This window comes from Corvus brachyrhynchos, unplaced genomic scaffold (genome assembly GCF_000691975.1).
Source record: "Corvus brachyrhynchos isolate BGI_N302 unplaced genomic scaffold, ASM69197v1 scaffold46, whole genome shotgun sequence".
NCBI lineage: Eukaryota > Metazoa > Chordata > Aves > Passeriformes > Corvidae > Corvus > Corvus brachyrhynchos.
Window position 1 is genome coordinate 3,412,456 of NW_008238838.1, and position 12,927 is coordinate 3,425,382.

Sequence of the window (12,927 nt, forward strand, 5' to 3'; positions counted from 1 at the left end):
AACAGGGAATGTTTTATAAAACTGGCTGCACTCACAGCCTCGGGTTTGGGCCTCACCAGGACTTGCCACAGGTGCAGAGGGGTTGTTCAGTGCTCCAGCAGTGACACCAGGATCCTTTCCCATTTCAGGAGCCGGGCTCAGCCTCCTGCTTGCCCTGCAGAGTTGGGCACTACTGTGCCAGTGAGAGCACCAGCCTGGAGGTGATGCTGCTGGCCATGGTGTGCCCAGCAGGGCTCCTGTGCCCGGGGGGACAGGCAGATGTCCCAGATGCCACTGCCAACGCCTGCCCACAGGGACACTTCTGTCCCCAGGGAGATGCTGTGAGTGACTCTGCCCTGGGGACTCACTGTTCTCTCTGACTGGGATCATTGCTGTGGAAAACCTTTCCTAACAGCTTTTTGTTACTGATTTCTGTACTCTGTGTGTGTTCACAGATCTTGGCAGTATTTGCCCCACATAAAACTGTTCATGATGTAATGATATATAGTAATATAATAATAATATCAGGAAAACATTTTCTGAGGTGCTGTATACAACTATCCTGAATTGCTTTCATGGCTTTAGCTGCTATACCTTGGCCTTGTGGGCTGCAGGAGTCATTTTAGGGTGTCAAAGACCCCTTTTTCCATTTCACTTCCAGGCTCAGCCTTGCCCCAATGGCACCTATGGTGAGCAGAGGGGACTGAGCAGTGCTGCTGCATGCTCACCCTGCCCTGCAGGGAAGTTCTGCTACACAGATGGGATGGAGCCTCCAGGAATTCCTCACCCTGTAAGTACAGCCCAGCGTCTCCTAAATTTTCAGCCCAAATATTTTACCCCAGGCTGCATCTGCTAGTGAAGCCAACGCTGTGCTTTGTGCATGTTTTCTGTCTTTATTTTGCCTTCTGCCTGTCAATGCAGGCTAGGAAAGAGAGTTCAAAGGTGAGGAATTGCTGCTGCTCCTCATCTAATGAGTTTTGGGATTTTTGTTGCAACTGTTTTGTCTCAGGGAAGAATGAACTCGTCAAAGATTAATAGCTGTTAAAAAAAAAAAAAAAAAAAGCAGCCTCAATTAAGGGTATAAAAAAATGCTGATGGATTCTCTTCCACACGGATGAATCCATGGTTTTATTGAAGAGCAAGGTGGTAACTCTGTCCCAGTTCCAGCTCTTCTCTAAGTGTGGAAGAAGAGCATCTCCCCCCACAACTCTACAGGCAAAATTTGTAGGGCTTCTCTCAGTGCCAAGATTTTACCCTAAGGCCACCTTGCCTACCATAATTATCCCACATGGTCAGAATTTTACTGGTAAGGCCCTAAATTCCCTTTCTTCTCTTCTCTCCTACCCCATTTCCTTGCGGTGAAGAAACACCAGGTTATTCAAGCTGCAGGTGAAGCTGACCAGATTCCCTTCCTCTGGACAGAAAACAACCAAGTCTGGGTGTGTGCTTTGTTTGCAGACAGGGGATTGCCCAGCTGGCTACCTGTGCCCTCCAGGGACTGGATTCCCCTTCTCCTTCCCCTGCATGCCAGGCAGCTTCTGGGATAACTCCAGCACAGAGGGAGAAGGTGTTTGCAAGCCCAGCCCAGCCGGGCACTTTTGTGACTCCCCTGCCCTGACGGAGCCCAAGCCCTGCCCAGCAGTGAGTGGTTTTCCTTGGTTCCATGGAAGAAGCTCCTCTGTGGGATTCTTTAATAGAAAAGCCTTAAATGTATCAATCTGGCTTTGTTTTGCAGGGTTTTTACTGCGCTGAAGGCAGCTCCAAGCCTGAGCCCTGCCCAGAGGGGACATTCAGTGACAGGCAGGGGTTGTCTGGACCCTCGGGGTGCAGCCCCTGTGCTCGGGGTTCCTACTGTGCTGCCCCAGGACAGACCGGGCCAAGTGGGCCTTGTGAGGCTGGATTTTACTGTCAGGGCAGGGCTCTGACTCCAGTAAGTGCCACTGATGAGTTTTGCTGCTCCTTTTCTGATTGTGCTCCACTGTGTTGTTCTATTTTCGCCACTGTGGTGCCTTTTTTTTAACCCAGTGGCTTGGGGAGTCACAATTGTGTGCTGCTCACACTCAAGTTTATGGCACGAGGACCCTCAAGGGGAGTGTGGCCATGTCATGTCTTTCCCCTCTCAACACTGACACGCTGTTAACTAAAAGGTCACCAGTGGATGTGAATCAGTGTAAAATTTCATCCCTATTTATTCTCTTTGAATTTCCTTAAGTCAGTGTTGTCTGTTCTCTGCACAAGAGCGTGCCCCTGATGTTTTTTTTTCTTTATTCCTCACATCAGTTTAATGCCTTAAATATTTTAACCTCATCTTCCCCCCTTTTTTAATGATCCTTTTTCCATTTGCAGTGGCCCACGGATGGTGTGACAGGAGCTGTGTGTCCTGCTGGCTCCTACTGCCCACCTGGCTCTGCCTTCCCCATCCCCTGCCCTCCAGGGACTTTCAGCAACATCAGTGGGCTGAGGAGCCTCCAGGAGTGCTTGGATTGCCCACCTGGGTGAGTGTCACCCAGGTCTGGAAGCAAACAGGAACCAGGTCCCTAAAATTCCAGGGACTTTTTTATATTGGGGCTGTGCTGTCCAGTGGGAAAAAAAATGCATTATTGCTATCCAAGGGGTTTTTGTTTTCCCAATTTAGCTTGTATTGTGCTGGGACAAACAACCAAGCTCCCTCAGGACCTTGTGAACCTGGATACTTCTGCACAGGAGGGGCCAAAAGTGCTCTCCAGCACGTGGTGGTGAAGGGACATTATTCCTTAGCAGGAGCTTTCAAACCAGAGCGGTGTCCCCTTGGCACCTTCCAGCCTGTGAGTACCTTGGGGCTCCAACCTGAGGGTCAGCAGAGCCCTTGGAAACTGTAAAAATGTGAGAGTAGAAATTCCTGAGGTGTTTGTAAGTAGTCAGCTTGAAAAAAAGAGGGTTTGGGGTTTCTGCTAATTTGGGTAATCACCACCTGCTTTGCTTTTACCCCGCAATGGAAGAAGAACCAAAAACCTTTGGGTGAAGACATGAGATCCATCAGTCCAGGGCTGTTGCCTACAGCTCACTTGGCCATTTTTATTAAGTTTCCTTGCACAGATTTGGAAGAGCTGCTGAGTCTTTGGCCTGGCAGGGGTGAATTAACTTGTGCATGTCCCTCAGTTCTGTATTTGATCAGGGCTGCAAGGTGCTGTTCACAAACTCCAAATTTGTTGCTTTTGGACTGCAGGTCATTCCCTTCAGTGTTTATTTTGCAGCAGAGAGTCCCTGGGGGTTTTATTCTCATGGTAAGCAGCACAACCCCACCCGCCAGGCTCTTCGTTCTCTTTCAGGGCCGTGCTCAGTCTCTCTGTAGGGACTGCCCTGAGGGTACTTTCTGCAGTGAGCCAGGCCTGGCTGCCCCCCAGGACTGTCCCAAAGGGCATTTCTGCCTGGCTGGCAGCTCCTTGCCTCTCCCATGTCCGGTGGTAAGAGTCAAATACGGATTTGTTTTCCAAGCAGCAATTTTCAGGAGGCTTCGCATCCCTTGGCAGGGGCATCCAGCGGCTCTCTCTGTGCAGGGAACGTACACGGATGTGGAGAGGGCAGGTTCGTGCAAGCCCTGCCCTGCAGGGATGTTCTGCAGCAGGGCTGGGCTGCCTGAGCCAGAGGGACATTGCCAGCCGGGCCATTACTGCAGTCAGGGCTCCAGCACCTCCTCACCCGTGAGTGCTGAACATCTCGCGTTGCTCAGGACCCTCTGGCCCTACAGAAGTTTCATAAGCCATAATAAATTCATTTCAATTCCCTGGCTTCAGGTAGGGCTTCCATTTGGAGATCTTTGCCCACGAGGACATTATTGCCCCGCTGGCACCGGGCACCCCAAGGAGATGCCGTGTCCTGCTGGCACCTGGAATGGCCAGAGAGGAGCCCAGGATGTCACTTGGTGCCTGCCTTGTGCCCCTGGGTTTTTCTGCAACGTGTCTGGCCAAGATGCTCCTGTGGGACTTTGTGCACAAGGTGAGACAAAGGCAGAACCTGTGCAGCTGCTTAGAAATGGGTTTTGACTTGGGAGAAGAGCTCCAATGTCTTCTGTTTTAAGGCTATTACTGCACGGGAAGGACAACGACTGCAACGCCAGAGGATGGTGTCACCGGAGATCTCTGTCCTCGGGGACATTTCTGCCCTGCAGGCTCAGCAGCACCTTCCCCCTGCCCCAGTGGGGAATACAGCAGTGCCACAGGTCAGGGAGTACAGAAATGCCACAGGTCAGGAGCTGCAGCATTGGAGCAGCTCAGGAGCTGCAGCTTTGCAACTCCGCTGTGACTCAGGGGAGACTGAAACACTGATGGCAGTTTTTGTCCGTATCCAAGAAGGTCTTGAGAGCTGCTGGCATCGGGACTATTCAATGTTTTGCGGTAGAGGAAGGCTCGAGCAGGGATGTTTGGTTGTTTCCTCCCCTGGTGTCACATGAGGAATGTATTTCCCCCTGCAGAGCTCATGTGTTCTAGGTTGGTGGCAGTGACACTCAGTGCACCGAGGGCTGGCAGCAGTTTCCAGCTTTCCCTCTGTTCCTCCTGCCACCTAACGGGGAGACGTGGAGGTGACTCAGGCTGGTGGAGTGGAATTTGCTGAACCCAGTGCTCCCTAGGAGAAATCTGTATTTGAGGCCGTTTACTGCAGAGGAGCTAAAAAAAATAGCTTTATTTCAATTTCGGCTTCTTTAAGTGCACAACCAGGCAGAGGGAAGTTGTGCACGTGGTATTTTCCTTCCATTTCGTTCCGTGCTTCCTTTTAATTCCCATTTTTCCCTCACAGGTCAAGACAAATGCTTTCCTTGTCCTGCTGGGTTTCACTGCTCAAAAGGGCTCAGGCGCCGCTGCCCTCCTGGGTTCTACTGCCCTCAGAAAACTGGGATCGGATTTTATCCTTGTCCTCCTGGGACTTACAACCCCTCCTATGGCCTGAGCCGTGCTGAGAGGTGCCAGCGGTGCCCTGCAGGTGAGGGAATGCTCTGTTGGGACCTGTCTCAGAGGGTGATGATCTCTCTGCAGCTCTCTCTTCCCGATCCTCTGATGCGTTTTTGCCCCTAGGAAATGCAAACTTAAAAATCCACAGTCAAAAGAGGATCTTGGTCCCACTGGTGGTGTCCCCACAGGTTTTTGGAGGCTCTACAGGAGGGTTTGGTTCACACTCAGGGTTCCCCAGAGGAGCATGAGCTCAATTAGGATGGGGTTTTGTCCCAGTTGTGCTGATGTTGAGGGATTTGGTTTCTCCAAGTCTTCCTTTTGCCTTCCAGTGCATGCAGCAGAGCAGCTCTCCTGCTGTTTTCTCCCAGTTAACTGATTCCCTTTTCCCTCTGTGGTCTTCCAGGGATGTTCTGTGGAGAATGGGGATTATCCTCTCCCAGTGGTCCCTGCTGGCCAGGATTCTTCTGTACAGCAGGTACAGAATTTGGGATTCAGAGAGCAGAAAGAGTGAAAAGGTGGGGAGCTGTGGCCCTTATGGTCCTTGCTGTTATTTATTCCATTCTGCCATGGATTTCTGGCTTTATCATCGTGAGCTACAATCAGCTCCTCTCTTCTTTCACCCATGGAAATGGTTCTTTAGCCATGGGGAGCAAACTGGCCAGTGAGAAACAACCCAAATCACTCAGGATACTTTTGCTTTATCTTCCTCGTGCAGGAGCAAGTGTCCCAAACCCCAGTGGAGCCACAAACACGAGCAGTGGTGGCCCCTGCCCACTTGGACACTTCTGCCCAGCTGGCACCAGTATCCCCCAGCGATGCCCTGTGGGCACTTACTCAGACAGGTGAAGCTCTGTGGATCTGCTGATGCTAATTTTGATTTTCTTTTCCTTTTTGTTCGTCTCTTAGTCCTCTAAGCTATGAAGTGCAGCTCAGCGAGGCTCATTAGATGTCCTTGCATTGATCAGAGAAGTTTTGTGGTTGCTTTCACTTTGCCAGAGCTGAAGCATCAGTGGCCCCCCTGCCGAGCTTTCACCCTGGCCAGCTGAAACCCTGCTTCTGTCCCTCTCAGGCTCCACAACTGGCAGGATTCCAGCTGCACTGAGTGTCCACCTGGCCACTTCTGTGGCTCCCCGGGCCTCAAAGCCCCCTCAGGACCCTGCTCACCTGGGTACTTCTGCCAGCCTGGGGCTTCCTCACCGTCACCGCCCGGTGAGCGGCGCTGGGTGAACCAGGGTTTGGGCAACAGAATGCTTTAAAAAATGCCACCTTTTCTCCCAGTATTCCTGCTCCTGCCTCCTGTCAGTCATCCAAATCCCTGTGTGAATTTTGTTTGAGGGGTTTGTGCCGCACATGCCAGTGTTACCAAATGAGCACTGAGCACTGGGGCGGTCACGGGTGTCTGCCTGCAGTGGGCACAGCCATTGTCATTTATTGTGTCTCGGGAATAATCATTGCCAGGGAAGAGTTCCAACTCTCTGCCTCTTCTCCTGTCTGTGTCCCAGGTGTGTGGGAGAAAGGAGGCCCTTGCCCTGTGAGCCACTTCTGCCCTGAAGGGAGCAGCTCTCCCCTGCCCTGCCATGCAGGGACTTACAACAACCTCTCCCGACAAGCTGCCTGCTTCCCCTGTGCTGCGGGCTACTTCTGCCCAGAAAACACCACCAGCTACAGCTCAAACCCCTGCCCAGCTGGATTTTACTGCCCCAAAGGTGAGACACAGGCCCAGGGAACCAGGCTGAAACATCCTCCTTTAAATGCAAGAAGTTCTTTGTGAACAAAGTGTTTGTGTCAGCCTGGTTCTTCACAGAAAACTGCCCCAAAACAATACTTTAAACTATAGCTATGACCATTGCTTAACAGCCTCACAAATTACACAGCACCCAAAGCCAGTTTTGGCCATGAAGGGGATCAGCAGTGGGACAGACTGGCAAAGAGTGCACGAGGTGATGCAGCGGATTCAGAGCCAGGACCGTGTTTATATTCCATGAAAGGTTCCTGCTCTCTCTATTCCACAGGCACCAAGTTTGCCACTGAGTTTCCCTGTCCCAGGGGTTACTACAACCCCGACCCCATGACCCAGAGCTTGGACAGCTGCCTGCCCTGCCCACCTGGGCACTACTGCGGGAAGGAGGGGCTGACAGCTCCCTCAGGCAGGTGTGACCCAGGTGAGTGTGGGGCTGCTGGGTGGGGCAGTGCCCAGCCCTTGGGGACAGGGTGTTTGGGAGGGTGGTGCTTTCACCGTGCAGTTTTACCACAGCCCTTCCAGTCGGTTTGCTGGATCCTCTTGTTGAACTGTAGGTATTTAGCAGGATTGAACACACCTCTGCTGGTCAGCTCTGAGCCACGAGCAATCTCTGCCTTCTGAGCTGCTCAGGCAGCTGAGCTGAGCCCTGTGGCCATAAAGCAAAAGTCCTGAATTTAGCGTTGCAAGATCTCTTCCCATCTTCATTAATATTAAAACATGGTGTTATTTTGTAATATTGAATTGCATGTGCTATTGCGTGGGAAATTACGGCCTGGTGGTGTACAACTTCGGTGGGATGAACCTGTCCCACACCCTCTGCTGTGCCCACATTACACCCAAAGCCATCCCAGCTGGTTTATTTGTGATGTTTTGGGGGCTCTGTCATTGCCAGAGCTGCTCAGTCCCGTTTCCTGTTCCCAGGCTGGTTTTGCATCTCAGCAGCCTGGACCTCCCAGCCCTTTGACCTGGACAACTACACCAATGCCAACTGCCTGTGCCCGGCCACTGCCACCGGGGGGAAGTGCACAGCTGGCTTTTATTGTCCCCAGGGAAGCCCAGAGCCTCTTCCTTGCCCCCTGGGGCTCTTCTGCAATGCCTCAGGTTGGTGTCTGTGGGGAACAGGAGTTTTGAGGGGATATTCCTGGTATTTCCATGGACATGTAGCAGTGCCTGCAAGATGCCCATGGTGCCTTCCAGAGGGAGGCTGTGAGCAGTTGTTTTCCCCCTTTGTCTCAGTGCTCAAGAGGCTATGAGCAGTTGTTTTCCCCCTTTGTCTCAGTGCTCTGAGTGCCACCATCCTCTCTGTCTTGCAGGGCTGCCTGTCCCCAGCGGGGAATGTGCTGCTGGGTTTTACTGTGCAGGGGAAGCTGCTGGCCCTAAACCCACGGATGGTGTGACTGGGAACATTTGCCCTGTGGGCTCTTACTGCAGTGGGTATCCAGCACTGAAAAGTTCATGGCACAGAACACTTGAAACACTGACAGGGTGTGGCAGCCAACTGGCTGGGGTCTGTCCATGGTGCCAAAGTCCCAGATTCTTCCCCTGATTCTTCCCCTTTCCTTTAAAAGTGGGAGGTGACATCTTTGTCTCAATAGCTGAACTTTAATTGGCTTCACCTGTGGGTAAAATGAAGCCAACAATGTCTGTCCCCTCCCATGCAGCACTGGTGGATCTATGAGTGGAAAATAAGGCTTCCCTGCTGCTGTTTTGTGTTCATCCAAGCCCTGAGTGCAGCCCTCTCACTCATTCTTTCATTTTTCGTTTCTGTCTTGCTTCTCCTCTCGCAGCTGCAGCATCAGCAGCGCCCCAGCCCTGCCCAGCAGGCACCTTCTCCAGCCTGCCAGGGAGGAGAGCACTTTCTGAATGCCAGCCTTGCCCCTCTGGCTTCTACTGTGAGGAACCTGGCCTCAGTGCCCCAACTGGGGAGTGCTGGGAAGGTAAGAGGGGAATAAAGTGCCCTTCAGGCTGTCACGGTCTCTGGGGATGTGCTCAAAGGACTGTGAGTGACAAATTCAAAATAAATGTCTTTCTGTGGGTGGAAAAGCCATTTTTCAAGAGTGGAAAAGCCATTTCCCTGCTGGGAGATCTGACAGGAGCCAGAGGTGCTGCACGTGCAGAAAACAGGAGCTGTGTTTCACAGGATCCAAATGTTGTTCTGTGCTTCCCTCAGACAAGAGATGACAGCTTGTTGTTGCCTTTTGAGCCTTCTATGACCAAAGATCTGCTGCCCACTGGTTTTCTTCTCTGCACTGGAGGAGAACATTTTCTGTCTCTCTCTGAAAAGGCCATTAGAGGTCAAAGCAGCTCAGATGTGAAAGCAGAATTAGCAACATCTGTGTTTTCGGAGCAATTTGAACACTGACATGGAAAAACTCTGATGTTCAGTGGGAAAACTTTACTTGAAGGGTTTCAGTGACTGAAGGGAAAAGAGAGACCAATGTTGGGTCATGAAGTGTTTTCCTGTGTCACCTGTAGGTTTTCTCCTGTTTTTTGGGGACTGCTGGGTGTTAAATTTCCTGCTAAGAGTGCAGTGTGTTTGTGCAGCAGCAGAGGGTCAGATCAATAGTTATTTAATGCCAGCAGCAGGTTTATTTTGTGAGGGGCCAGTGAGATGCTTTGTGTGCCTGGAGAAGCTGTTCTTCCCTAATGAGCAGCTTCTCTGTGTCTAATTCAGCTCTTCCCTCTGTCCCTGCAGGTTTTTACTGTGACAGCCAGCAAGGACCAGTCACTGATGTCACCCTCTACCCCTGCCCACAAGGCTTTTACTGCCCAGCAGGGACCAGCAGGAGCTCTCAGCACAGCTGCCCTGCAGGGACCTTCGGGCCGAGGCAAAAACTGAAATCTGTCCAGGAATGTCAAAGATGCCCAGCAGGAAAATACTGTGAACTCCCTGGCCTTGCTGCCCCAACAGGTGCATTGCTGCTCCTCTGAGCATCCTGCTGGGATCATCAGTGGCTGATAATCAGTGCAGGGCTTGGAGCTGGGCCCCAGGGTTCTCACCTCAGCTGAGGTGAAATGTCCCATTTTACTTGTCAAAAACTGCTTGAGAAAGAAAAAGATTCATTTTTCTAAGCAAGGAGTGAGAGGACTGCAGGAGCCAGAATTCTATGTGTGATACCTCTTTAAAAAAATCCAGTGTGGAGTTTTCTGGTGTCAAACCTGTCTGGCATTTTATTTAGACTTAGTTTGGGTTTTTAGCCTGGTTCCCAAAGAACTAATCCTTCCTTGTAATTGATGTGCACGTGATTAGGTTTAGCAGAGAAACAGAGGGCAAAATACCCAGCAATGACATCTCTCTATTTTTTTCTCAGGATTGGGTGTTTTTCCACGTCTGATGATTTTTTGTTGGTCCTTGTCCTGAAAGGCCCTAATTCAGCAGAGCACTTTGATAGAATTCTTAATGTTTCAGTCTCTGCTTAAGGATGTGCTGATTATGATTCTGAAGGGAAATGTGTGCTGGAATCCTCATTGGAATGTGGGATATTTATTGGAATGTGGGATATTTATTGGAATGTGGAGGCAGTGCTCAGGCTGTGAAGGGCTCCTCTGTCTCTGCCACCGTGGCATCTGCCACCAGCCCTGCCCTCCTGGCAGGTACAGCAGCTCCTGTGCTGACCATTCCATCAGGGACTCCTAGATGGCAAACGGCTGTGTCTGAAATCTGTATTTGTGTGGTTTTTCTTTCCTCATTATTCTGTTTTTCTAGGAGATTGTGCTGAGGGCTTTTGGTGTAAAAGCGGTGCCCGAGTGAGAAACCCCCGGGATGGAGAGTCAGGGCTGCCGTGCCCTGCTGGTCACTACTGTCCTGAAGGTAGGGGAGCTTTGGAGCAGCATTTTCCTTCATTCCTAGCAATGCTGGGAGCCATTTCCTCACCCTGCTGTCACCGATCTCGCCAGGTGCCCCAGTGCCACTGCAGTGCCCTCCTGGCACGTGGTCAGGCCGGGAGGGCAGGAGGAACAGCCCTGTCCTGGGGGACACTTCTGCAATGGCTCTGGGCAGAGGGCACCCTCGGGGCAGTGCAGCCCTGGGTGAGTAGCAGAACGATGCCATTTCCGTGCCCTGCTGGAGCAGGGATGGTCTCCAAGGGGTTTTTAGCTGTTTGAAACCCAGAGGTGTGTCCTGGCTGCAGGTTCTACTGTGCCAGCGGCGCCCAGACCCCGACTCCCACCGATGGCCTCTCAGGAGCTCCGTGTCCAGTCGGTCACTTCTGTCCCCGGGCCTCCAGGAGCCCAGTCCCATGTCCCCCTGGCTCCCACGTGCCCCATTCCCATGGGGAGCAGTGCCAGGCTTGCCCAGAGGGTCAGTACTGTGTGTCTGGTGAGGAGGCAGCGCCGTGTCCCCAGGGTGAGTTAAAGTCACACACAAATGCCTGGTTTGTCTTTGACTCTCCAAACTCTGCTGATTCCGATCTGCTCCTTCTCTTCCAGGGTACTTCTGTCCCCAGGGCACAGCTCTTCCAATTGCTTGCCCAGCAGGATCCTATAACCCTTCACAGAGCCAAACCAGCTGCCTGCTGTGTCCTGAAGGGTGAGACACAGTGAGCTTAGGGACTGCTGGAAATAATTGCTTATCCAGGCATCGTGGAGCAGTGTGTGTGGGGAAAATGAGTTATTTTACCACTGGAAAGCACTTGAGGAAGTGCTGTCAGGCAGCAGAGCAGCTGCTGAGCTGTTTCACACCACCACCCAGTGATTATGGGACCAGGAACAGCCCCAACCCCACATACAGCCCCACTGGAAGGGAATTTAGGCTGTTCAGAGCACAGAAACCATTGGCACCATAAACTTGTTCCATGTCTGGAGTAAAAGCTGGTTTCCTTGGCAACAGGCTGGCACCAGCCTGCTGAAGAGGAAGAGGATCTTGAAAATCACCTGATGCTGAGCCTGCCTTTTCCTTGGGGGATTTATCTCCAATTACTGCCTGGATTTGAACTTGATTAACTTTTACAAGTTGATGAATCACAGCCTGGATGTGTTGGGATTCAAGTTAAGAAAATTATGTCTCTGTGGCTTTTGCAATTATGCCATCAATTTGGCATTTGGGCAATCAGCTCAGAGTGCAGTGAATTAGGTCTCTTTTCTGGTCAATCCAGCACAGGAGCCAAAATCCTCAATTTTTTTTTATTCTCTCTTTGGCCCAGGTTCTTCTGCCCCAAGAATTCCTCTTCCTTTCTGGAGAATGAATGTCCCCCTGGCCACTACTGCCCTGCAGGCACTGCCTCTGCAGCTCAGTTCCCATGTCCTAAAGGGACTTACAACCCCCAAGCTGGCAGCAGCCTGAGGTCCCACTGCAGCCCCTGTGAGCCAGGTGAGGCAGAGGAGCCTCTCTCAGTGTGGTGACAGTGGGTACTGAGTGCCCTTGAGGTTCAGAGGGTCTTTTGCTCCCTGAAATGTCTTTCCAGGGTTTTCTGCCAGTGCTGATGGCCTTGTTTGCTCTCTCAGGGCACTTCTGTGCACTCCCTGGGCAGTCCCAGGTGACAGGACCCTGCCTGGCCGGGTTCTACTGCACTGGAGGAGCTCCCAGTCCAACCCCCAGCAATGGCCTGGTGGGGAACAGGTGCCCCCAGGGAGCCTACTGCCCTCTGGGCTCTGCCTCCCCACTGCCCTGCCCTCCTGGCCAGTACAGCAGCTCAGCTGGGAACACTGGGATCCAGGACTGCCTCCTGTGTGATGCAGGTAAAGCACTGAAAAATCCTGATTAATGAGCTTTCAGCTGTTTCTAGGGCTCCTGTGGCTCTGGAGCAGGCAATCCTGCACAACTGCTCTCTTGGAGAGAGGTGTTAGGCAGAGCTTTTTTGGGGAGAGGTGTTAGGCAGAGGATAGAGACCAAATCTGCCACTTTTCCACCTCAGAGGATGCTCACAGTGAAGTTCAGACAGAGAGGTTCCCTTCCCACCCTTTCTCTGGGTGCTCTCGCATTCAGAGGTGACACAAGTGCTGCTTGTTCTCTGTGGCTCTTCTCAGCAGAGCAGCTGTAGGTGAATCAAACAGGATGAACATTTCCTCATCCCAAATTTGCTGTTGTCTGTCTGGAGTGACCAACATGGTTACTGTCCTTCTGTGGTGCCTCTTAATTTAATTTCAGGATATTTCTGCAATGGCACTGGACTTGTGTCTCCCACTGGATTGTGTGAGGCTGGGTTCTACTGCAGTGGAGGGAGCCTATCTCCCAAACCTCCCAGGGTAAGATGTGCTGTGGTGGAAATGGTGTAAAATATATAAAATATCTGTGGAACCGAGGGCCACAAGGTCACCTGAGTTCTCCTGCCCTGGATTAAACTC

General features: G+C 51.8%; 1 protein-coding gene across 5 annotated transcripts in view; it reads left to right on the forward strand.

Moving 5' to 3' along the window:
• Window positions 1–12,178, forward strand: part of LOC108447675 (multiple epidermal growth factor-like domains protein 6) — a 46,281-nt gene extending 34,103 nt beyond the window's left edge. For 4 of the 5 annotated variants that reach the window (XM_017738398.1, XM_017738399.1, XM_017738401.1 and 1 more), the window contains 26 exons: window positions 129–320; window positions 641–769; window positions 1,438–1,620; window positions 1,715–1,909; window positions 2,326–2,474; window positions 2,615–2,783; window positions 3,288–3,422; window positions 3,516–3,659; window positions 3,753–3,954; window positions 4,037–4,177; window positions 4,753–4,935; window positions 5,308–5,379; window positions 5,620–5,746; window positions 5,974–6,113; window positions 6,407–6,610; window positions 6,917–7,066; window positions 7,567–7,746; window positions 7,959–8,075; window positions 8,433–8,582; window positions 9,341–9,556; window positions 10,352–10,456; window positions 10,543–10,674; window positions 10,776–10,990; window positions 11,074–11,173; window positions 11,787–11,953; window positions 12,088–12,178. In XM_017738398.1, coding sequence (XP_017593887.1) covers window positions 129–320; window positions 641–769; window positions 1,438–1,620; window positions 1,715–1,909; window positions 2,326–2,474; window positions 2,615–2,783; window positions 3,288–3,422; window positions 3,516–3,659; window positions 3,753–3,954; window positions 4,037–4,177; window positions 4,753–4,935; window positions 5,308–5,379; window positions 5,620–5,746; window positions 5,974–6,113; window positions 6,407–6,610; window positions 6,917–7,066; window positions 7,567–7,746; window positions 7,959–8,075; window positions 8,433–8,582; window positions 9,341–9,556; window positions 10,352–10,456; window positions 10,543–10,674; window positions 10,776–10,990; window positions 11,074–11,173; window positions 11,787–11,926 — 3,870 coding nt within the window. In that variant the 3' untranslated portion in view covers window positions 11,927–11,953; window positions 12,088–12,178. The remainder of the gene's footprint in view (window positions 1–128; window positions 321–640; window positions 770–1,437; window positions 1,621–1,714; window positions 1,910–2,325; window positions 2,475–2,614; window positions 2,784–3,287; window positions 3,423–3,515; window positions 3,660–3,752; window positions 3,955–4,036; window positions 4,178–4,752; window positions 4,936–5,307; window positions 5,380–5,619; window positions 5,747–5,973; window positions 6,114–6,406; window positions 6,611–6,916; window positions 7,067–7,566; window positions 7,747–7,958; window positions 8,076–8,432; window positions 8,583–9,340; window positions 9,557–10,351; window positions 10,457–10,542; window positions 10,675–10,775; window positions 10,991–11,073; window positions 11,174–11,786; window positions 11,954–12,087) is intronic. The other variant, XM_017738400.1, reaches the window with a different exon arrangement.
• The last annotated feature ends 749 nt before the right edge of the window (window positions 12,179–12,927 follow it).